The sequence below is a fragment of the Manacus vitellinus genome, unplaced genomic scaffold, assembly GCF_001715985.3.
Source record: "Manacus vitellinus isolate BGI_N305 unplaced genomic scaffold, ASM171598v3 scaffold_8_pilon, whole genome shotgun sequence".
Lineage (NCBI taxonomy): Eukaryota > Metazoa > Chordata > Aves > Passeriformes > Pipridae > Manacus > Manacus vitellinus.
Genome location: NW_021940864.1, coordinates 24053310 through 24079628, shown reverse-complemented (window position 1 = coordinate 24079628; position 26319 = coordinate 24053310). Strand labels below are relative to the sequence as shown.

Here is a 26319-nt window from a genome sequence, read left to right as displayed (position 1 = left end):
TTTATGAAATTATATTTTAGCAGGAAGATTACATTACTTCATCCTGAATACTTCAAGTTTCATGAAGTTACAAAACAAAAAAAACCAGGATGACAATTTTCACAGAATCTCTGTAAGCTGACTGATGGAAAAATCTAGACACAGCACCAAGTTGCACCATTACACGGGGTTCCTGCAGGGTCCTGCCACATTTATAATGGTAGAATAGTCAGAAATATGGTATAAATTGTGGTGGTGGTATTTAAAAATGACTATTTTATTGTTATGAAGCATGGAACAATTTCCATTGCAAATCAGGACATTTTGAATGGCAAGGGAATGACAACAACACTTGCTGTAAAAAGTCAAGCCCCATCTAGGAAATGTAGTCAAAATAATTTTGTTTAACCTGCAATCCAGTTGACCTCTTAAGTAAATGGATTAAACAGGTGACAGACTGCATTGGTTTGGTTCCTTCAGTACAAGAGAGACACTGTCTGAGAGACACTGTCTAACCAGAAGAGCTCAGCAGGGACCACCAAGATTGTCAAGACTAGAGCCCTTTACCCGTGGGGAAGAGTCTGGGGAAGCTGGGCTTTAATCAGTTTGGAGAAGGGAAGGTTTTGGGGTTCCCTAATAGCAGCCCCCCGTACCCATGAGGAGTGTATCAAGATGGCAGCCAGGCTCTTCACAGTGGTGCATGGCAGGAAGACATGGGATAACTCGAATAAGTTGAAACAAGCAAGGTTCAGACAGGACAGCCAAGCAAGGTTGCCTAGTCTTTGCCACTGTAGGCTGTGAAGCCCCAAATGGATAAATCCTGGGCAACCTGTCACTCAAAGGTGACTTTACTTTGAGCAGGGGTTTGAACTAGAGATCTCCTAAAGTCTTTTCCAGCTTATGTGATTCTATGATCCTTAATAACAGTGATCTTACATAATAACTTAGCATCTCAGGTCTTTTAGTGCAGAGAGCCAGTACTGAGAGAGCCCCAAATATCATAAATCAGCAGGGAAAAGGGGAGTTCCTAACAGATACTTTTCAATTTCAAAACAGGGAACAGTAAACCCTCCAAAGATCCCCTTTTACATTCTGTGGTTCAACCAGTAAAACAAAGGAACAAAACACTAGGCTAAAACTATAGCAACTCCCTGGTGGTAAAACTATAGCACCATCCTGTTACTGGAATGCAAAGTTGGCCTGAAAAATACAGAGGCAAAGTAAAAATAACTGATGGCAAAATAACTGCATCTTAATGAAGATATACATAAATTCCATCACTTTATGTCAGCAATAGTTTTTTCAATAGTCTGAGAATAAAACTTTATCTCTATAGGCCAGTAATTTTAAAAATTATTTATCGAACCGCAAACAAGAATTAACAAAACCTATGTAAATCAACACAAACAAGATGCAATCATTGCAAAAAGTACTGGCATATTTTTGGAGACAGCTTGAGCTACAGGACCAAGTCTGAGCACATGGCTTGCCCTGTTTGGCAAGGGCTAGTTTTGTAGAAAGCAGAGTAATCTGTTTTGGCAGGCCATACACACCTCCCCTGCGAAAACAGATCATGACTCAGAACTCACCTGCTTGTCACCATAGATGAAACACAGCTCTCACACAAGCTAGCTTTAGTGATAGGGATTGTCTCTCCCTTCCCTCACTCCCCTGGCCCCCAGTGAATTAATACTTTTTGTAGCATAGATGAACTATACTTGAGGTGAATATAATGATTTTAGAGCTATCAAAAGTGATGATTCTTTAAAACTACAGAGAGCTTTTTTCTCTCTCAATATATGGAATACCTTCTAGAAACTAAAAAAAAAACTGGTCAGAAAAAAATAATGGCAACCATTTTTCTGAATCAAAAAGACAATGGGTTAGCTAAAAAAACCCACGCCCAAACTCCCACTTGATGTTTTCCTTATATGCTTTTAAAAAGTTCTTGACTAAGAAAACTTTTTCCAGTTGCATCTCATTCACATGCCTTTCAAAGTTCATAATGCCTAGACTTTATACTTACTTTAAGTTTAAACTATTTCATGGCTTATAATTATTCAGTACTTAACGAAAACAGACCTAGTTCCTCATCCAAATCATTACTGAAGATACTGATATCAATGGGAAAAAAACAGTCTTCTTTGAGACTTCTAACAGATATGTTCACTCGGTTTTATAGCAAATTATGTATATTAGAATGGGGATTCTACTGTTCTCCACACATACTGACTAAACAAAACATTAGAAAGCATTTCTAAGAGCATAAACACAAACTAGTAGCACCAATTTTATTCAAAATACGTATCTGAAGAATCCTATTTAGTTTTAAAATTTTGAGTTACTAAAGTTTCCCCAATAGTCTTACTGCTGTAGCCTTAATGTGAAGGATATGCAGTAATTTCTAATAATATTAATAAAATCACAGAAACCCAACAAATAAATGAGATTCTAGATGCAATTCAGAGAGTTTTAACTAGGAACCTATTTATTAATGATGTTATTTGAAAACTAAAATTATTTCAATAATTCTTTTTCTATTCTTTCAGATCCTAAGGACAGACACAATCTGGAAACATATATTTGAAACAGATATGATTTACATTATATTAATGCTATCAATTTCAGTGCAGGCAATCTGTATAAAAGGAACAGAATAAAACCTAAGGACAAAAAGTGTACAAAAGGGAATTCAAAGATGAACAGTTAAAAAAGAAAAATAAATCAAAGCTGAGCACAGGTAATGGACAAGGGGCTACACTGCACAGTGCATTAATGAAAGGATCATGGCAAAATAAAACAAGGAACAAGTGACTAGATTTGAAATAAGGTATTTGTCATTGCAAAGTAATGAAAATGTGAATTATGATAGCAGTTATGATTCATAACTTTTTAGGTGAAAGGAAGATGATGAGTACATTTGATTGTCAGAGAAGTCAAAAGTAGATTTCAGAAACTGAGGTGTGAACTGATACAGTCAGACAAGTAAGAAACAAACTTAAAAAAAAAAGGGCTAAAAGCATGGGTTTGGAAATACAAGCAGGATTTTGAGCACAGTTTGGGTGTACTAAGAAAGAAGAAGAAATTGTAAATATGCCACACTCAGAGGATTATTGATTGATTGACGGGAAAAGAGGATTCCAGAGAGCAAGGAAATTGAAGAGGCTTCAGATCCATATCGCAGATCATCTTGGCAATCTTGCACTTAGTGTTGAGACTGAGTTCCTGATAATTCTTCCAAAGAAGGTAGTTCAGACATTCATAATATACAGCAAATTGGTTGTTATAAGTAGAGTTATTGATCACACAGAAAAAAGGCAAACATTTTTTCCCATCTTTCAGAAAGTGCGATAAGAGTACAGCACCTCAGCTCACTTTGTGTTTAGCTACTGCATGAACTGTGTTTAACCAAGCTGCTTCTGAGGAGTCTGATTTTAATAGTTTTCACTTGTTCTTGGCAGTTATCCTGGCCATCCTAGGCAAAAAGACTGTGTTCTGTGCAGGGCATATCTCATGAATAGCCATGGATTTTCACAGAAGCTGTTTATGCCATTTTAACTACATATTGAAGTTATAGAATCAGATGCAAGATGCTCTGGTATAAAAAAAGCTACATAAGCAAATGAAAAGGATCAGTGTGCCAAGTCTAAGAACTTCCTCTTAACAGACACTAGTTACATATTTACATGCATATATATTTTGTCCCTGTTTGCTACAGTGAAGAATTAATTTTCTTTTCGATTCCAAATTCAAAAGGAGACAATAAGTTTAGAGACTACAAAACTCCTCATAAGAAAAAAAATTATAAATATCCTCTGAACTCTTGACAAAATGTATATGCTCAGATGATTTGACAGACTTCAACTGTTCTATGGCTTTTCAGCATTATATTCATAAAACACACCGACTCTGCAGACAAGACATTCTGTGGGGCTAAAAGGCATTTCTTTCTAGATGAAACTGCTAAAGCAATGCTAACATCAATTAAGCCCAGAGGGTGTAAAAAGACAGGAGACTTGCAAGTCATTTTCTGAAAATTGATATATCTATCTTAGTTCCTTAAACAGTCATTGAAACATGCTGAGATTTTTTTTTCTCCTAACTTACTCCTTGCCCATTGATTATTTTCAGTAGTTTTTCCATTTACAATACTGAAAAAAAATTGCCAAGAGGAGTACATAACATGTATGTTAACTCCATAACAAGAGGAGTTATAATAAAATAACAATCTCCAGGATTATTGATAAAATTTTAACAGAGGAGACAAGATCTGGCATAGAAGCTTTATGAACACTTAAAACAACAACAAAAATCATTCAAAAGTACACACTCCTTGAAAAACACATCAGCCAGCACTATAATACAGTATGAAGAGATATATCATGGGAGCAAAAAGAATAAGGAGAATCCATTTTATTATATTCATCTTTCAGAATAATCTCCATTCATACTCCAATTAAAAAAAAAGTCAAATCAAACTGAAATAAGTATCATTATGAACAGAAAGGCAGAGTAAATAAAATTGGAAAACCTGCTGTCTACAGTGAACACCAACAGTTTTCCCTCCAAAAGTATTATTCCAAATTTTTAAAGGGGAAAAAAGAATTTCTCTCCAGATTGAGTCAATAAAGTAAGATCTTATGTATACTCATTGCATAGTACATAATCAAATAGAATTCAAGATGATAGCCTGCACACTAAAAACAAGGTCATTACTATTATGGTCTATCTATATAAACAAAGACTTTAAACATCTAAAATATGGACTCTGGATTGAAAAGAAAGTGATTAAATGGCCACAGTAAGTCTTTTTGAAGATGGCAGAAGGATGGATTGAGGTTTCATTTTGATACATTTTTTCAAGTCTTACTTCTGCTTGGGAATCAGTATGTTGAATTTGTGATCTAAAATTACTTTGCTGATAAAAAAATTATCTATCAGGAAATCTAAATGAATATAATATAATTGAAGCAAAAAATTTGGGGACCAAAGAAAACTTCATCTAAGCCAAATGTTTCCATATGCATATGAGCTGCTATAACATTCTAGATTCCCTGGTTAGCTAGGCTGATGGGACTTGAAACATAGATATAGCCTCAATTCCTTCCCTTCCTCCACATGCATAGAAGAGTTTAACTCTGCTACAGTAAGTTGTACAAAATACTTTCATTTTTAAATACCCTAAAATGAAACTGGTTGAAGAAGAAAGACAACAAAAAACCTTACACAAAACAAACAAAAAAAGACCCCTTCATGAAAATCCTCAGGGAACTTGTAAAAAAATCATTGAGTGGCTTTTATTTATTTCAATAGCCTCAAAGTATTTAATATTCCAAACACATCCAGAATTATTTGCACATTCATTTATTAATATTTATTACTGGAAGTACTTCGCTTTATTGAAAAAGAAAAGTCATTAGCATGATAATTTGGTCTCTTTATATCAACAAAAAAGGAAGATGAACCACAGAAGAACCATTCTTAATTCTTTCATCCACTGACAGACTTACCTTTTCTGTGGGCCATAAAGATTTTTTTAACATGATATGACAGCTGAGAACAACTTTCTTCTAATAAATTTATTTCAAAAACATAAAATGGATAGAAAATTTACAGCTCAGAGCTAAATAGAGAGCAATTGCTAAGTGTTAACAAAAGAAAGCACTGCACCTGTCTAAAGAGCAAAATGGCTGGATGTAGGGGAAAAATAAATCCTTTGACTGTGCCCCATTTACTCATGTATTTTATGTGGTAACAGTAACACTGAAAACATGTTCTAAACCAAGTCAAGATGCTGAATTTGTTTTATTTTGCACTTAGCTGCAACAATAAGACCCTTATTCTGCTAGAAAGAGTTGTGGCTTTCTGAAGCTATACAGTAGAGGATATTGTATGCCTGGTATGTTCAAGGTGGTCTTTGTGGTATGTAAGAGCAGCTTGTCTTCTCTACACATTGATGAAATTGCTCTCAGCTGTAATTTTAAAAAGAGCTCTGCACGTATAAAAAGAGAGACATAATCTATTATTTTTTTCTCATTATTAACATATTTATTTTCTAAACCGTAGCCTACTAACCAATTCATACTTCTCCATGAATTTAAGTGACCTGGATGCAGAAATATCACTGGCTAATGAAAGGACTTTTAGGAAGCAAGGCTTATTGCTATTTTTTAAGTGTTCTCTATCTATAAAGAACATTAAGACACAACCATACATGTCTACTTGCATCTTGTTTTAATGTTTACAACTGAAAACTACCTGTATACATACTCTATTTTTTTTAATTAAAATAATTTTTTTTTAAATTCTTGCAAATTTGAAAGTTGTGTAAGACACAAGCGTAATATTTTTTGAATCTTACATTTTAGGTAAGTGACAGACACTCACCCCAAGACAGTCATCACTGCAAATATACGATTACTCCTCTCTGTTAAGGAAGAGTAACAAAATTGAAAAGCTTTTGTCTGTTACTTATGAAATGTCTTCCTCTTTCTTTCTGATAATTCCTCTTTCTCACATTCTCTTCTCAAAAGTCAGGCTTTAAAGTGGTTGAGAAGTAAAGATGGTATCATTTGCTATCCTACATTTCTGCTGTAGTGACAATACTTTTTTTCTTAGAGACTGAAAGAATAGAAGAGGAAGAAATGGATCCATAGCAATCTAAATGAAATCAAGATGCTGAATAAGCAGGACAGCATAGTTTTTGATTTTTCAAAATCAGTTCCCACAAACATCTATTTTTCTTGAGACTATTTCCTAGAATCTTTAATAAAAGGTTATTTTAATTAAGTGAAAATAGTACTTTTGAAGGAAATGGTATAGCTCAACATGAAGGTTTTTCCCCCCTTTGTTTAGAATTACATAGATATATGGGTTTTTTCCATTTATTTTCAGAGAATTTTAGCTTTAATTTCCTGCATGCCTCTCTTGGATTTTTAACTCAAAGAAGCATTAATAATCCCACCTTCATTTTTGACAAGTTAACACTACTCATGCATTAGTGGTTCTCTCTTACGTTCCTTTCTAGAGAAAAGAGTAGACTCTGCCTACAGAAGTAAGGCTAAGACTAGGGTTTCCCAAGTGAATGAGTCATACTTGGAAGTAATCTTTGGATATTTTGGTCACTCTCATCCTATCCTCCAATAAAAGGGAAAAAATACTCAAACCCAGAAGTACTTTATTCCATTGGAAATTCTTTAGGTGAATCGGACACAGATCTTAGCACAATTCTAATGTAAATTGCTACTGACAAGACTGCACTATTTGTGCAAATGAAGGAAAGTCATCCTTGTTATTTGTACTGCATTTTCACCCCAGTCCTAGCAAACTAAACTCTTGAATTTCAACTGAACTTTTAACCAAACAGACACTCTTAAATGAGACTCAACTGAGCAGGCATGGTAACAGTTCAGAAAAAGGACTGATTTGCCAACAATGAAAGAGCAGTTATAATGGAATTATTTTTAAAATGTATATCAATAATTCTTGTAAAACCTCAATAAAGAAGCACAGGAGTCAACAGGCTAACAAAAGTCTCTCTTTTATAACTCACTTATGTCCCTTTGGCAAAGTAAGAGTACCCAAGGCATTAGCAATTTAAAACAGGAGGGAAATAAAGCTGAGCTCAACAAGAGGAAGAAATTTTGGCTTCCATTTGGTTTTGATTTTCTTCATTGGTTGTTCTTCTGCACTTCATAAAAATAATACCATACTTCTTTCATATTACCAAATCAAATATGAATTGCATAGCAAGCCTCTTTGAACTGGGTGTAAAATACACTGTTCATAATTCTTCAGTACAGACATGAAATGAAAAGATATGGAAGACCTCGAAGAAAAAACATCTCTGCTTTACTTCATAATAAATCTTTAATTCCTAGTGGTGACACTTTTTAAGTTAGCAGTAAGGGGCATTTATGATATCCAAAAGCTTTTTATACAACACTCAGAATATTAACCAATACTTTACTACCATCCCTAACCCTTAAATTCACCTCCTGTTCCTGAACCTCTCCTCTAACAGGAGAGATTTGTTTCAAACAAAAAACTGCTGGTATCCTGAATGCATACTGAAGGTCATCAATAATTTGAAATCTTACTAAATGTTAAACAGTATTAACACTTTTATAAAGTAAATAAATTGTCTATTTCCAAATGGTTTGGAAATTTTTTTCTGGTTTCCAAATAAACTTTTTGAACAACTATGCTTAGCTAAAACCTGACTTACAAATTTTCTGATGCAATTTAATTGAAGATTTATAACTTAAGAATTATATGTAGAAATTTGTAGTCGCTAAGTCAAAGCAATGATGTTCTTTAATATTCACTTGCTTCATCTGGAATGCTTGTAATTATCAGTTGTTTCTTGAATACTGACTCAAAGAAGTCAAAAGTTTCCTTTTCAGAATCCATAAAAGGTAAAATCATTAGCAATTTATTGAAAGCAATACCCTTTACTTTAAACCCCCTCCCAAACGCTGCATACACACCCATTATAAAATAAAACCACCTATAATAAAATTTCTCATTTCCCCACTACATCACAATTTTTCTACAAAATCAAACCAGTGAAATTTTGCAGAAAATAATTTTCAACATTAGCCAAAGTTAATTCTAAATGTATTAATGTATTTGTTAAGCTATGAAAAAGTTTAGACACGCAAAACAAATCCTTAGCTAATTCTAAGACAAGTAAGTGAAGAATTTCCTATTAAATTAGCAAAAAACTAGCCTAGAATTGGATGCAGACATTCTACAACAATGGATTATTTAAGAAAACACAACAAAACCTGAAAAAAATCCATCTCAAGAGTCATTTGAAGGCAAACGATCAAAGATAGTTTCTCCTATGCATATCTTCCTGTAGAATCTGAAGAAAGAGCTACTCGCAGTTATATAACACAGATATTTTAATGACACATACTATTTGTATTGTTACTTATATTTCTATTGTTACCAATAACCAAACTAGGAGATTTACATTGCTGTCATATAAACACTTCTGGAAAATGAGAGTATTTTTATACTTACTCTTTATAACGGACACCAAAATTTAAGTTCCTTAAATTATTGAATATACTTTTTCATAAGTATAAAAAACATTTACAACATATGTCTATACAATAATTTGAATAGAACCAGTTTATATACTGAAAAATATAGAGGTCATAAACTTTTAAGAACAAGTGAGTATTTCCACAGGGACATACAAATTCATACCTAATAACCCTCATAAAAATACCAGTTAAATGATTTTGTTGCCTAGTATTCTTACAGTATTTAAATCTTCTAAAAACACAGTAAAACTACCAAACTAAGAGAAGAGCACTATCAGACAAGAAAAATTTTTAGCAAATGCATGCTGCTGCTCTTATGACATTCTTTATTTCATCATTATCGACTGGTTTAAAAACTTGTGTTATTGCAGTAGCTTTAATAAGTAGTAGACTGCTGCCCACTTATCACATAACCCTTTACCATCACTATACATTTTAGGTTTCTCACCTTGTCAATCATTTTACGGGCTTCCATTTCTTCAGAATTGGGATTTTCCAACTCAATAGTGTAAGTACCTTTGTCACTCTGGTCATCCTCATTGTCCTTTTCAGTAGCGACAGAAATATGCTGGCTTTTCAACTTTTTGTCCATCTCCTGGTTCTGATTAGGCCTATGGCCAAGACTTCCCGAACTCCTTAACAACACAGCTTGTAAGGCAGGTAATGCAGCAGAGGGTTCTTCTGATTTTTGTTTTAGAAGTTTGGCATGAACACCATGTACTGCTCTGTGATGTGATGAGCTGGTTTGCACAGATGAAGGGACTGCTTTCTCTCCTGATGTAGGTTTCACTTTTTCAGCTCGTGTGTGAGGTGTTGGAGATGGAGATTCTGGGCACAGAGCTCCTACATTCTGAGAAAAAGAGTAAGAACGTCTCTTTCGAGGATGGTCTTCATCAAAAAACTCAATCATAAAGGCAGTCTGACTCAAACTGCCTTGCTCTTGCTGCTTTTCTGTGGAATGGACTTTCTGGTGTGACTTTTTCAGCTCTGTATGATGATGTCTTAAGTGCTCTTCAAGTGCTGCCCGTTTACTGTAATGCCGGTGTGCACCAATATTTTCTGAATCACTTTGTGTACCATCATCATGCTTATTCCCTACAAGTAAAGCAAAAGAATATATAGCACAATGAAACAAAGAAAGACCCAACCCAACATATACAAAAAAACTCAAGCAGAAAACTAGAAAGGAAACGATTTCAAACTGGACTTCTCTTTCAACTCCAACAGCTTTCAGTACAAATTTCTCAGCAAATTTTGTACAGTTCCTGGAAAGGCAGTCAGTTTGCTGCAAGTCTAACAATGAAACACATTAGAAGCTGACCAGTAACAGGAGCGCATTTGAATTACCGTTTTCACCAATATTCTCATCTGTGAACGCTTATCATTGATACACAAAAGTCAGTATTTTACCAGCTGTAGAACAGCATGTTTTCAAATCATATTAACTTTGTTACACAGTGTGTTGATTACAAATGACTACTGACACATTCTAGGCAGGGTCAAGAGGAAAAAGAAAACCTTAAAATAGCCCTTCTGGTAGCGGAAATAAAACATTGAGAGCCACAGTTCATATTGTTGGATTCCTCCCACATTTACCATAGTTTATCATGAGAAATGTCTACTCAAAACTGAATTCCTTATTACACTTCCCAAGAAGAATAAGTTTTTCCATCATTCACCCCACTCAGTACCTGACATATGCATGTAAAATGGTTATTACTTATTCATTTCACAAACTACTGTGAGATTTATGAATAAGGATTATTTAATAAAACATGTATACTCCTATGAATACACTTTGCAATGATACCTGAAAAGGTAAGCATGGAAGGCTGGAACGTTGTAAGTCACATTTAACACACAGCAACTTCATGTACAATGACAGTGTCTACGCTCCTAAGTCTTTAGCTTAGTTCCTGGAAAGGAACAGTTTCACGTTCTTTGAACTCTTCTGGATCAAATCTTGCTCATGCATATATAGAATGTACAATTTGTAAATTTTTTTTATTCTCAAGAGGATAGCTTTTTTATGTTTTCTCACTTAAAACAGTTAAGATACACAGTTATTATTCAGTTAAATAGTAATTATATATTGGCTAATCTTACTTATGAGAATAATAGCACTGAAAACACAGCTGAAATCCCAACTTACATTCCTGTTTTCTACTTTTTGGAACAGTGCCTACAAAAATTATGGGATGCTTCATATACTTCCAAATAATAATAGTAAACAAAATTAATACCACAGTGAAAGCCATATAACATAATTTTACTACTGGGACTTTATTACAGAATATTGTAAGAAAAAGCTGAGGACAAAAAACCAGTAAGTTTTGTTTTGTTTTGTTTTTTAAATCGAACTTTCAGAGCAGTTAGGTATATTCTTTACTGAAAAATACAAGCAATGAGTGAGAATACAAGCAGCTCATAAAAGATTACGAAATTCACATATTTACTATGGCCATATGCACCCCATAACTTACACCTCTTTCAGATGAAAATTAATCAGACTTTGAGAAGCTTCTGCCAGGAAAAGGATTATAAACAAAGCCTCCTTCCTATTTATCCAAGTGTCATGGCTAATATTTAAAGAATGTTCATGAATACAATACAGTACCATGAAGACCAAAGAATTCTGTTCTGTGACATACTCTGGAAGAAATAATAAACTATTATTTTAACGCTAGCACATTAATATAATTCTGTTTACAGAAATTTTTTTAGGTTAATTTGGAAGAGTCAGTCTTAAAAAAGCAGACTTTTGATGAGTAAAAGAAAGCATGTTGTACCAAGTCCTAGCTAGTTTAAGAGCTAGACATGATAATGTTGTAAAATCAGGAAAATGAGAATTGAAGGGTTAACCCACTGAAATCGAAAACAGAAAATAAGAGACTTGAAAAAATTCTTCAGAAGTTTTAATTTTGAAAGTTCAAATGGCACTGCAGTCTTCATCTGAACACTGAAACTACTTTATTCTCTATTCCGCTAAGTGGCATTCAAAAGAAAGTACACTTATCATATTTAACATTTGATTTAATTTTATTTGAAATGTCACTGTCTGCAGTAAATGAACATTTATAATCACTTGGAACTGCATTCAAGAGTAGTACTCTTATAAATACAATATTCCACAAGCTTAGTATAAAAATTGAAGCTCTCGGTTTATTTCAGATTTCTGACTCAAACTTGACTTCATCAAATACGATCCATTTAAGCAGAGTAACTTCATGATGTATTCTTTGCCATAAATGATTTTTTTAGAGCATATGAATATTCACAGAACATACGCTATTGAAAGAGTTGCTAAAAGCATAAATTGAACTTCAGAGCTTTGATTCTAAAAAGCAATTCAGCTTTTTAAAGTAATGCATGGGAAAAACTGAAATAAAATTTAACTAAGGTTTGGATTTTTTCCTTTTAATTTTCAAGATCAATGTTTTAAATAGCTGATGCTTTCAGCTGTACTAGAACATCTCCAACTATTATACTCACTGTAAGAGGATTTAGTGTTTGGTTTCTTATCCTATTTTTAAGACTTAATACTGCAATAAAATTTCCCAGCCCAGATCCTTGTGCACATGTGGAGTACTCGTCATTTCAACTGAACTCCGCAAGGGCTCAGGGATCCTCTCACTGGCTGCTGGTGAGGAATCGTTGCTTTCAGAAGCAAGCATAGCTGGAATCATTCACTTTACCTTTCAGCCTCTTCAAGTACACTGGAACGTCACTCTTAATACTTTTGGAGTCCTCCTCTGTTGGTTCCCATATCATTCTGGGAGGATTGTTCTGCGCTAGCCAATCTGCTACTTTGCTCTCTGCAGCCATCATCACTGTTTGAAGCCCAGGCAGGTCCTGACCACTGGAGGAAGAAGGTTTTTTTGACTTGTGACGCTGTTCCGATGTGAATTTTGTCACGTGATCTTTGATCTTCACTTTTCCAGGAGTGTTGTCGTCAAATTCAATGGTAAAGGAAGCATGCCCTGTGGCTGCTGCATGGGAGCTTTGGGTGTCTTTTGTTGGAATTTCATGAATAGTGCTCTCTGCTACCTGTGAAGCTTGCTGGAATTCTTTGGTAGGGATTTCAAAATAACTTGGCTCCCTACAGAAAGGATAAAGTTCTTCACTTGCAGATGCAGACTGCTCCTCAGCTTGCTTGGCATCTGTGCTGCCTCCTATTAAGAAAAATAAGAAAATAGATTTCACAATACTTGGGAACTCCAGGTTCTTCAAGAATTTTCTGAATTCCTGTAAAGGCCACTTGGGTAATTTCTGGAATAAACAGTAAGATTGTGTAGAAGACTGAGCAAGGTAGTTCTGGAAAAACAATTCCAGAATTATAAATAAAAAGTTTCAAGGAAAAGACAGTTCAAACTTTACCGGTAAGGCATATAAAGTGGTAAAAATCTCACCTAGAATTTGTCAGAGTGCACTCCAAATATTTATAAAAGATGCAAAGGTCAGATGAGTTATTTGAACACGGTAAACAGATAAATCACATCAGATAAATAGTTGAGTTTATCATTATCGCAATTCCAAACTACTGGAGAAAAAAATCAAATCAAGGTGCCCTAAAACAAGTGCTACTGGTCTGGCTTCCATCTCCTGCAGTGGATAGTTAGTATAATTTTGTTTGGTAAAATTCTTCAGAAAAACAATTCACTCATTGATGAAAAATAAATATTAATTTTGGTTTGAAAAGTTTAACACTGATAAGCACGGGAAAGTGTTTTGGAATTCAAACACTTATGTTTCTACAAGGGACAAAACCAAAGAATAGAGCTAAATCCTGCTGTCATCTGCTCTTATTTTACTTGTTTCCTAAATTTGTACATGAACAGAAAAAGAAACAATAGCTGGAAACATGCATAATGTTACCAAGCCATGCTCTCAATGGCTAAAGAAAGCAGAATGTGGAAAAAGCACAGGGTAGTAATTCCAAGTTCCACTGTATAGCTGAACTGAACAAAGGTTAACGCTTCCTGTAGTTGCAGTAAAGTTACCAATGTTCCTTTAAGAAAGCACGCCTTCTGGTTGCATTTCATGAACGAGTAAGCCAGTCAAAATATCTAGTATAGAGATGTGATAAAAGCAACACAAGCTGGAGATGTCAGTAGCAATCCAGGTTAGATTGCAATGAAAGAATTCTGAATAGCTCCTATGTGATTTATCATGGACCACATTAAGACGTATAAGAAATCATTTCAGGTTGCCAAGTAAAGAAATAAGACTGCAATTAATAGATTTCTGGCGCTAAAAATAGCCACACTATATCAGCTGAGACAGTTAATATTTTTCTATGAAACTATTGTGCAATAAGGGAGCAACACAAACCTTTATACTGAAGTCAGGAGTTTAAGTGGTAAAGGATGTAGGATGTTGTAATGCACTTATGCTGTTCCTCACAAACACAGGCATTTTGTGAGGATTTAGAAAAAGGTTAAAAATAAAAAAAATAACAAGGATGGCAATTTGATGTAGAGAAATATACTTTTTAAGTGAAAGAATAATAGCTGGAAAAGTTAAAAAAATAATGATGTTATGGAGAGGAAACAAAAATAGTACACATTCTTTATTATTGCCATGTTTGGATACCAACTGGATAAAATAACTCTGATGCAGGTAACATAGCTTTTTTAATTAATTTTTTCTAATAACAGCTGTTGGAAACACAAAAGATATTCATAATTCAGACAGGTTTTTCTATTGTGCTGTTGCATTCTTAGAACTTCCTAGCTAACGCTTTTCACTGCACTATCAGCTACCTTATGTCTGTGGGGCAGTTTTCAGACACTGACAGTACCTCACTACTCCTCTCCCTGGGAAACAGAATGTCTTTTAAGTACCCTTCCTGAATACAATTATGCTGCCAGACACACAATATAGAATGAATCGATTTTATTGATGGAAAGTCCATTAAAAAAGCTTCTGTGTTTATACAGAAAATGTACAGAAATGAACAAAAATCACACCTTGCAGTTCCTAGATTTTAGGTAAAGTACCATCCCTCTCCATTTGTTTTATTTAGCTAACAAGCTGGAATGGATCAAGCTCTAGCAGGATCAAATCTAGAGCCCGGATCCTTACAATATGAAACACTGTCAATGAACAGGAGAGTAATCTAATCCACCACAGAGCCGATTCATAGATATCTTATTTTTTCCCCTGCCATGGTTCTACTCAGACTTTGAGTCTACAATTTCATACAACTCCAATTTAATTCCAACTCCAAATTAAGCAAGTGTTCAATGCTCCTTCAAAAGATAACTGCTAATATAGCGTGTTTTGAGAAATATTTCTACTTTTGGGTAAGGCAGCAGCAACCTACTGGCCACACAAAAAACATTATTTTTCAGTAAATATTAAACAGCGGTTCATAAACATCTTTTGAAAATCACAAGATTTTAGCCATCTGCATCGGATGTATGGCAATGAGGGGATCTCTAACACTGGTTTATCAGCATTAATGAAGAACTTAATGAAAAAATTTTCCATGTGAAACATGCCTGCACCAAATTTAACACCTGAAATCAGTTTATACGATGACATGCACCGCATTTGATTCCAATATTTTTAATTAAACAGATGCTAGAATACAGTTTGAATCTAAATTACGACAGTTTAATCAAAAGAAGTGAGAAAGTGAACTACAACTAAATTGTAAATTTTACTAAACCAGAAAAGTTTTTAGAAATTATTTAAAGAAAAATACGCAAAGTTAATTTTAAGTACTTAAAAATCCTATTTTCAGTCTGAAGTACTTGCATTTTTAGAAGAGTTAAATACATCAGAATTGATTAGGAATAAGGAACTGAAAACAATGAGGAAAACAAAAAACTAATACAGATCCTAATCTGAACCACCCTTCAGTATTTTTCACCCAAATTCTAAATGCAAGTCCTTACAGCTTTCTAAATATTAGAGAGTGATCTATAAAATAGCCTTACCTTTGAAATCCTATCATAAAATGTCATCTGCCAAGATGAAGGAAATTATATATTAAATAAATACAGACAACTTTAAGAGAAAACCCTTAAGCAAATACTGAAGATAGCAGTAATCACAGCTCTATAATATTTTAAACAGAATAAGTAGAGTATCCGTATAGCAAAAAAAGCAATTGCATGGAACTGGAAGTGTGTTTTGGGAAAATGAGGGGACAGCTAGGTTGTGAACTGCAATCTCTTCAGGGACTGAAGAGATTTCTGAACTGGTAAGAGTGAAAGAAAAGAGACAGAAAAAAGTAGCAGGATATCTGTTCATAGAGATCTCTCATTCTAAAAAGACAACTGTGCAACTCTTTCTACAAGGCAAGTAAGGAAGCAATACTGGTAGCTGCTACAAAGGTGTAGTCAGACTATTATTGAAACAATGAGTTTGTGTGAGACTAGGAGGGAAACTGTGTAATATTTGAGAAATCATAGGCTTAACCAAAGGGAGATTCAGGGAGATCCTTTACTAGAGAACATGTTTTATGAGGAAAGGTTGAGAGAGCTGAGTTTATTTAATCTCAAGAAGAGGAGGCTCAGAGGGGACCTCATCGCTCTCTACAGACAGCTAAAAGGAAGGTTGTAGTGAGGTGGGGACTGGTCTCCTCTACTGTTCCTGCAGTGAGAGGACCAGAGGAAATGGCTGTACGCTGAGACTGGGGAGATCCATATTAGATATTAGAAAAAAAAAATTTCACAGTGTGGGCAGGCATTGGAATAGGTTTCCTAGGGAGATGGTGGAGTCACCACCCCTGAAGGTGTTCAAGAAACATCTGGAGCTGGGTGATTTGGTTTAGTGGTTTAGGGGTTACAGTGGTAGTGCTGGGTGGATGATGGGATTGGATGATCTTGAAGGTCTCCTCCAATCTTGATAATTTGATTTGATTCTATTCTACTCTATCCTAATCAGAGATGATCATCAGCAATGGTCACTTTGTGACATTAGCAGAGTTGATTACAATCTGTAGGACTTTTGGGGTTTTTTAAGTCTTATTTCTCAAGTTACACACACAAGTAGTCAGAGTCTGAAAATTTTACTTGCCAACCTGGACAAGAAATATCATAGGTGTCTGTGCCATTCAACATAAACTATCAGATATGCAAAAAACTGCCTGTGTATATGAATATATTATCATCTGCAAAAAAAGGAAACCTCAGAAAATATTTTTCACAGTCTTCAGATTTTTAGTAGTGCTCTTTCTGCCTTAAAAATACAATTTTAAGAATAAAACTTGTAAAAGAAAATGATCTGGAATTCACAGAGCATTTATTGAAAAAATGTCTGTAAACCTGGAGCAATATATTTATTTGCAATAGGTATAAGAAGCAGCCAAGATACCATATGTACACAAAATCCCAAAATATTTTTAATGTTAGTTTTTTATTTGGCACTGTGCAATGATATGTGTAACGAAAAGAAGTTGAAGTTAGTGCTTTCAAGTGCTTAACAGAATTGCTTTTTTTCCCCTTTCTCTTTCTCTTCATATTTTTCTTTCTATTTCCCACTTACCATTCAGGTTCTTTTTTTTTTGCTTTAAGGTTGAATCACATTTTTCACTTTTTAGTTAAAGACAAGATTGAAACAAATGCATTTAATGATTCACATGGTATTAAATAAGATCTTTGTCTTTTAATGTTGTCATAACCAGTCTTATGAAAAAATATTAAAATCGGTCTCTCAAAATAAAAATATAAAACAGCATTGTATATTAATTCCCACCTCTCATTATAAATCACTTAACTACCTGCTTTAAAGCAGTTGAAGTGAAAAAAAGGTAGAACTAATTTTACTTAAATATACTGGTGTGACAGCTCTAAAAGGTTCTATAAGCTCCCCATGACATACCACACAGATTTGCTGCTAGAGCTTTGCAAAGCAAGCCTTACATATGCAGCACATATGCAGCATTTGCAAGTACTCCATGTCAAAACTCAGCAAAATTCTAGAGCAAACTTCTAGAAACTTTACTGTTAAAACTAGTGATTAAACATCACACATTACAGTGTGTGTAATCTCCTACACACACTGATTACACTGGTATTTCTAAAATAACTCTCAGCCTGCTTTACCTGAAAATGACACTATTTCTTAAATGTAAGGAATGTTTAATCTGACATATTGTTATGTAACACTGAAATTAAAAGAATACTTCATGTCAAAATGGAAAAAATTACTGCAGATTATTAGGAGTCTGCTTAAAAACTTACTTTTCTCTTCTTAGATTTCTGATAAAGAAATCAGCTACTACTGAGATCAGCACAGAATGTAGTTTTTGCTTTTCCAAGAAGTGAGAGTATAACACATGGCAATAATAATAATTACTCACCCAACAAACTTGCCAATAACATGAACATTTAACAGCTGCAGCATAAAGTCACAGTAGAGGTGTGACTTCATTTTAATATGGACTAGTAGATCTATGGATCATTAAATTATAGTAACATGCATGTCAAAAAACTTTTTTCTTTTTAAAGTTTTTCAGGCTATTCTGTTCTGTTTGCAAATAATTTTCATTAGTGAGTTTCTGTTGGGATAGAAATACAGTAACATTGAAATAATCTTATTAACTTGAGACTGTAAAGATTAATCGTATAGTTGGCTTAGCAGAAACAAATCTCCCACTTCTATCTCCTCATTAAACCTTGCCCCATCTCTTAGAATTCATGCCCATATATATTTGTTTATATTTTAAAAATAACTAAACATGACAGTCTTCTGAAGTTTCTAATTTTCTTTTGTACAAGTGTTTCTTTATAATGATTTCCTATCATTACAATGATCTACATTATAAAACCTAAGTACATGAAGAAAAAACATACTAACTTGTTGACAATAAGTTAGTTTTCATGGCATGTAATTGTAGGCCAAAGGGGCCCAAAAAGCTTATGACTTTATTCCAAAATTGCATGAAAACATTCAAAAAATCTTTTGCCTGCTTCTACACAGACGTTTTGTTCTGAGATTGAGGAAGTGTGTCCATAGAAGCAAATGTCAACTCTTATCAGGTTTGCCTTCTCAGACTCTCTGCCAACACTGTTAAAAAATACCTATACCAGCAACAACCAGACTAGTGGAACATACAACTAATGTCTACTCAGAGATTAAGTCTATACAAGTGACTTTAGTTCTACATCCTGGCAAATTAAATGGCTTTACAAAAATACCAGGTTTTGGATTTTTCCCAGCAGTGTCTTCCTATACCATTCCACATAATGCTTTTGTTTAGTATGTGCTTACTCAAGCTGAATTTCATTCTTACAGATTTATGAGTCTTTCAGTTTCAGAAAACAAAAGCTATTCCTACACTCCACTTAGACCAATACTATTCAGAGGAGATAAATTCATGATGAAACAAAAACAAACATAAAAGGGATTTGCAATATTAAAAAAAAAATTGTATTTACCAAGAAGGCTTTGGGCCCAAATTTAATTTTTATAGCATATACACATATATATATATGGAAAATAAACAAATTGAAATAATTTAGAAAACATTAATCCATTTTCTCTGTTCATCATTTAACTTATGCTGACTTAGCTAAGGCAAATCATGTCAAAAATACCCCCAAGGGTCTGTCTAGAACAAACTTATTTTTGTCTACTATTGAAACAGATGGTATCTTTGTGATTAGTTTGAGAGGAAGCTGGAATCTTATTTTTCTTGGACCTCAAGAACTAAGACAGAAGCACTGATCACTTACTGAAAAATCTCTTGATAACATAAATACAAGAGCATGCAAACCATTTGAAATATTGCTTCCGAAAAAGCAATTTAAAATTATAAAAATAATAGATACATTACTATATAGAAGCTGGAATCTTGTGTCATACCTTCTTAATGGCATGGCATTGCATCAAAACCACAGACTTTGGGATAATACTTTTTAATAATCCCATATTTAATGAGGGCAAACAATATGCCTGTTTTTGTAGATAGATACACGTGAGTAAGAAAAACTTGATGAATTCTTACTTTTGTTATATTAGTTTGCTACAGACATCTAAGCAATAAAACCACAGATACTACAGATTTTACCATCCCTGTTTTGGCATGTACAGCAAGATACTTAGTCAAAGGTTTCATAGCCAAAAGTTAATGCTTCCCTGCACTCCGGAAAGCAAGGAAAATCACATGGCTAGCAAGTGTATCAATGACATGACTCAAAGGCAAAAACTTAATTCTTTTTCTTTGTAAATGATGGCATACACACTTTTCCTTTTTGTTGCCAAAAATGGAAGTGGAAAAACATCCAGCAGTCATTGTCTCTCATTATTACTGCCATTAGGAACAAAATTTCTATTCCTTAGGAATGCTCAGAAGTGTTTGAAGAGCACTTTCTAGACAGATTTGAACTGTAAAGCTATAAATTATTAATGTAGGATATTAAACCTGTAGTTAAAAAGCCCCCACAGGAGCACACAATAGCATACTCTACTCAAGGTGAGTACAGTAGATGTTTATCCTCAAAAAAACAACCAAATAAGAAAATGTTCTATAACTATACTGCATTATGATGCAGTTCTTTTATATGTGAAAAAAATTGTTTAAGTTGTGCAAAAATGGTCACTAATGTAAATTATTTCCTCTGGTTTCCTTCTACCAGTCGTAATGTTAAAGGACTTACTTTACTGTCTGAGTCATGACAGCTTTGGAATATTATGAAAAAGGTCACTAAAGGTCATGACAAAAAGTTAATTCCAAAGACCTTGACTTCACTACATTGAAATATTCATTTAGTTTGATTTTAGATTTTAGACTTTGCTTCAATTTCTGCAAAACATGATTGATGATAACCATGGCAATTACTATGACAGGAAGAGAAAAATTCTCTCCTCAGTTAAAGTACTTTAAAAAACTGCAAACTTAAAAACTGTTGGACCCTGAATGCATGTCTAAAGAGCTACACAAACATAGTTGAATTTTGTCCTAACTTGAGTAAGTTTTAAGGTTGATCTCTTTATTAGAATAGCAGCCACTTTATTTATATGCCTGACGATAGATAAAAGCCTAATTATAGACACAGAGATTGAAGTTTTGGCAATACAAACTGTGTCTAGACAAGCTAACGAATTAAGGGGTCTGTATTATGGGGAAATAAACATCACTAGTTTAACTTCAGACTATACAAATCTTCACTGCAAGAATTATGAAATGCAATTCCCACTAATACAGCATTGTTGAATTACAGAAGATAATGTTAGCACAGATCACCTTATATAGCTAAAAGTCAAACATAAATATAAACCAGCACCATTTATTCTCAGAAACTATTTTGATAAAATATTCCTATGCATATAAAATGACAGATACGGATTAAACTGAAAAAGAAGACATTAGATCAGGCAATGTTATTTGCTATACATACTGATAGAAAATTTTATTATATACTAGAAAACTGACACGCTATATGTGAAATTGGTCTCTGGAAATCCAGTTTCTCACAAAATGTTTTTAAACTAACTTAAAATTTACTTAAAAACTAACTTAAAATTTTTAAGGTTTTCATCTTCCACACTATGAAACTTCCGAACATTAATACCTGTTTAGGTCCCTACTTAGGAATATATGCAGTATATATAAATAATAAAGACAAAAAATCCACACAAAAATAAGACAACACTTACCTGAAGCCCCTGCCTCATGCGTTTTTTCTTCATGCTTGCTATCTGGTTTACAGACACTTTTATCATCAGCTTCATCGTCACCCCACCAGGCTGGCTGTCCATACAACGGTGTCCCACGAGGCATGGCAGAAAGATCTATAAAATTAGCCCAAAGCAGAGGAAATTACTCTTCTGTTTACTTGAGATATTTAGGTTAAAGTAACATGAAGAGAAAGTAATTTGCTTGGATCATTTCTCCTGCAAGTTGAAGTGAAATGGTTGCATGCATTTGCCTAAATACAAAACAAACTTGGAGGCTGGATAACTGATCTGGGTTCTAAATATAAAAGCTTACTAACGACCTGATCAAAACTTCTGGCACAAATGTTTCAGCAAAGGCAGCTGACATCTCTTATTGTCACCCTGATATATCTGTAAACATTATTTCTTCTTTCAGTTTGAAGTCATAAGGATAGCAGTACATTCCTAAAAGCTGTTTGCTACTATTTCTGTGAGAAGATTCTCATTCTTACCCACACTGACCTTTCAATGAAATCTGAACGCACTGCATGAAAAACTGATCAAATTTTGCAATGTTGCCAAGGTTCCAAATTGCTGACAGCTACTACACAGTGCTGAAAGTTACCTTGTGTGTAAAACATTACTGAGCACAACCAGGTTTAAAGGTTGGGGGTTTTTTAAAGGTATTAGTTAATTATAGTACAATTAAAAGTGCTGTTTCTGATATAGAATGTATACACATGATTAAATATATTTAAATGCAAAGATTAAATAAGAAAAAAACCTGATATAATGAAGATTTCTACTCTGATGATAAATTGACTGGATTAGGTTTGATCTGATCTCTTGGAAGAACATTTAACTCTATAGAGATTTAGCTATTCTAGCATTGCACAGATGTTCTGAATATACTTCAGAGAGTCTTTATATAAAAAACCATGATCTTTTCAAATCTTGCTTAGGAGTTTGTCTGTTAATTTAGCTATTATGAATTTCGGGGTTTTTTTCAATGTTTTATACACTTGCATTCCAAAGATGCTTTCATAGCCATGCCAAAAGTTTCAATATGATTGACATTAGGTACTTCTGCTTTTGAACAACATTATACTTTAGTCAATACTCAGTTGTTTTTAAGAACTTAATGGTTGTCCAGAGACTTTGTGGATGACCCATCCCTGGAAGTGTTCAAGGACAGTTTGGATGGGGCTTTGAGCAACCTGATCTGGTGAAAGGTGTCTGCACCCATGGCAGGGGAGTGCAACTAAATGATCTTGAAGATGCCCTCCAACCCAAACCATTCTATGATTCTACACCTGTGCACTGAATTAGCAATAGTAGACAGCTATGCATATATATAGCAACAGTGAGAGAATCAACCCCCAAAAAACTTGTGAGAATTGCACTCAAATATAAATCACTATCATTAAGTTTGACTGTTATTTTTGGAAGAGTGAAAAGAAAAACAGAAGATGAGAAAAAACCCACTGTGCTACTTTATGTAGCCTTAATATGATGCTAGATCAGCCAACAAAACAAACAGGTTAATTAGTTATACCACAGAATCTTATGTGTGGGGAAGAGAATTTTTTCAAGTGTATCTTCTAGAAGAGTAGATTAAACCTAAAAAAACTGCACAGCCTTGACATAAGAAATGAGACCTAGACAGTTCCATAATAAAGAAACAACAGCACTTGATTCCTTTCTTATTCTTGTGGTTATCTCCACTACATTTCAACCAGCCTCACACTGAAGTTCATCACAGAATGAGAGAATGGTTTGGGTTGGAAGGGACCTGCCATGGGCAGGGATAGGTTGCTCACAGCCTCATCCAACCTGGCCTTGAAAACTGAGATGGATGGGGCATCCACAAACTCTCTGTGCAACCTGTTCCAGTGGCTCAACACTCTCCCAGTAAAATATTTCTTCCAAACATCTAATCAAAATTTCCCCTCTCTAAGTTTAAAATCATTCCCCCTTGTCTTATCACTATCTGCCTGTGTAAAATTTGCTCTCCCTCTTTTTTATAAGTCCCCTTTAGGTAATGGAAGGCTGCTATAAGGTCTCTTCAAAGCCTTTTTTTCTCTAGGCTGAACAACTCCATCTTTCTCAACCTGTCTGCTCTGATCATTTCTGTGGCTCTTCTCTGCACTTGCTCCAACAGGTCCATGTCCTTCTTATATTGGGGGCCCCTGAGCTGGACACAGTACAACCCACACAGAATTAAGACGCCTGCAGAAGAGTCACCATGACACATTACACAAATATGAAAGATGAAGTAGAAACAAGACTGAAGCTACAGCAGTTACAAATTTTTAAACCACAACAGACCGCTTAGGTTCTATCCTGATGCATGCTACTAACTATAAAACAAACACACAAAACTCCCATCCATTTAAAAAGAAAAACAAAAGAAACCAAACCAACCAACTGAACAAAATGGTAGGTGGTAGAAAGTACAAACTGTTTCTGAACAAATACTTTCAGTTAAACTGTAAAAATTAGCAATTTTCTGCCACAAATCCTGTAAGTTTGTGATTTTGGGAAAGAGACATGTAAAAATCTTATAAATGCTGATTAAATCTCTCTTTAAAAGTTTATGTGGATGTTACTGTAAAAAAGGCAGAAATTCAATTCCAAAACTTCTTATTTTAAGTCTGTTTAAAATTTCACATGTGTAAATTTTACTATCTACAGATTTTCACAAGCATCCTACCAAAGCAAATTAACATCCTTTCCAAGTTTTTGTGCTTCTGCAGCTAAGAAATGAACCTTACCCATTGATTTTTCTTCAGATTTCAGTGCTTCTGTAGTTTTGTGGTGCACTTCAGCTGTGGAGTCTGTTACCTTGGACTCCGGGCTTTTGGAGCTGCTTTGCTTCGATCCTTCTGCCTCTGAAGACTTTTGGGATAACTGGAGTTGGCTTGTGAATTTTTCATGCTACATGATGTTAAATAGAGAAAAAAACCCACAAATCCTCAAGAAGTGGGAAAACAACACCTATATTACTAATAACTACACAATGACAGAAGAACATCCAGGAACTGCACATTGTTACCTTAAGTGCTTCTTCAGGGACTCTCATCTCTCCCCTGACAACAGTAAAAAGATTAGTATGTAGGAAATGATAAGGAAAATACTGAAAAATTTATGAATTCACAAGAGGATTTTACCGAAAAGAAAGTTGTGCAGACTATTCTGCCACTGGAATGGTGACAGCTTTTACAAATATGTCACTGTTAGGACTATCATGCACTATCATACTCATCAAAGTAAATGCACGATGAAATTATTTACTACTTGTAAACAGAACACTGACTGGATACCTTAATGTTGTAATAATGTAAATAATTTTTTCATTCTGTACTTTGTTGAATAATTACTAGTAACCTTCTCTGCTCATACACAACTGCATATGATATAAATATTTGTCTATTTGCCTCAAAGAAAATTAATATTTCTTAGCAACACAGAAGATACGCATTAGACTTTAAACTGTAATTGGAAGTTGAGGTTTCTTGCAGTGAGAGACAATGAAATGTACTTTATCAACAGTTCAGACCAAGATACAGTTTTCTAGACTCTGAGATTTTTTCTAATATAGGCATTTTTGTAGTTATGAGAGATAAATATTTCAAAGTTCCTTCTCAAGTAGCATGAGAACCCTTCACTTAACACAACCATAGTTTTAACAAGAAAAGTATGTCCTGACACTGCATTTCATGGCAAGGATATCATATCCAAATCTCAATTTATCTTCTAACTTCAGAGTGATGTATGTCTGTTCTGGAATCCTTACATCATTCACAAATGTCTACAGAAAAAAAATGAGGAGAGAAAAAAATACTGTTAAATTCCAAAATAATAAAATAACATCAGTTAAATAATTTTATAAGAAAGTTTTCAGCACCACAAATTTTCTACTGGTGATTTGGCAGGGAATTATAAGGTTAAATTGCCATCTGTCTTACAAAATATGACAAAAGAAAGGTTAAACACCAACTGCTAACCAGGTTGCTGACACTACACCACCCTTGAAAAGTTTCTTCCAAGTTTAATCTTGTTAACAATATTTAGTAAATTGTTGATTAATGTTCCCTCAAATTAGCATCTCTACTTATAATTTTTCTTGCAGTCTCTTTTTCCAACCCCAATTAGCTGTCAGAATTGATTGATCACTATATTTGTATGGCATTTTGCATTGGATATGAGAGTTCTGAGGTAGCTTATTTCTAATCACTGTCAAAGGACTTAAAGAAAACATGGACCCAGTTAGTGCATCTGAGTAACTCCAAAAATCAGCTACAAGAATTCAATATATTGCAACTCTTAAAAGAGTAGATATAATAATATTTGTAAGCAAAAATAACATTACTATAACAGCTAGCAGTAAAGCAGAGCAAATTTCATAGCCTTGACAATACCTAGTGAAAATTCAGGTACTGTACAATAAATAATCCTCCCCTCCTTGAAATCACATAGTTGGAGAAATCAAACAAGCTTTCAGTGATTTGGAGAAGGACTTATGTACCTGAAGGTTTGCCCAATTTCACCAGTCATATCAGTTGGTTGTTACAGGCACTACAGATTATCCATCACTGTGATTTCAAGGTCCAGATTAAACAGAACAGTGAAAAACAACAAGGAATTTGAAAAAATTATGGTGGTATAGATT

The 26319-nt window shown here is 34.2% G+C and overlaps 1 protein-coding gene across 9 annotated transcripts in view; it reads right to left on the bottom strand.

Moving 5' to 3' along the window:
- CEP170 (centrosomal protein 170) overlaps positions 1–26319 on the bottom strand; it is a 79958-nt gene that overhangs the window by 36849 nt on the left and 16790 nt on the right. For all 9 annotated transcript variants that reach the window (XM_018085161.3, XM_018085162.3, XM_018085154.3 and 6 more), the window contains 6 exons: positions 25380–25458; positions 24703–24761; positions 24422–24584; positions 21648–21782; positions 12731–13207; positions 9484–10130 (listed from right to left, as the gene is read on the bottom strand). In XM_018085161.3, coding sequence (XP_017940650.3) covers positions 9484–10130; positions 12731–13207; positions 21648–21782; positions 24422–24584; positions 24703–24761; positions 25380–25458 — 1560 coding nt within the window. The remainder of the gene's footprint in view (positions 1–9483; positions 10131–12730; positions 13208–21647; positions 21783–24421; positions 24585–24702; positions 24762–25379; positions 25459–26319) is intronic.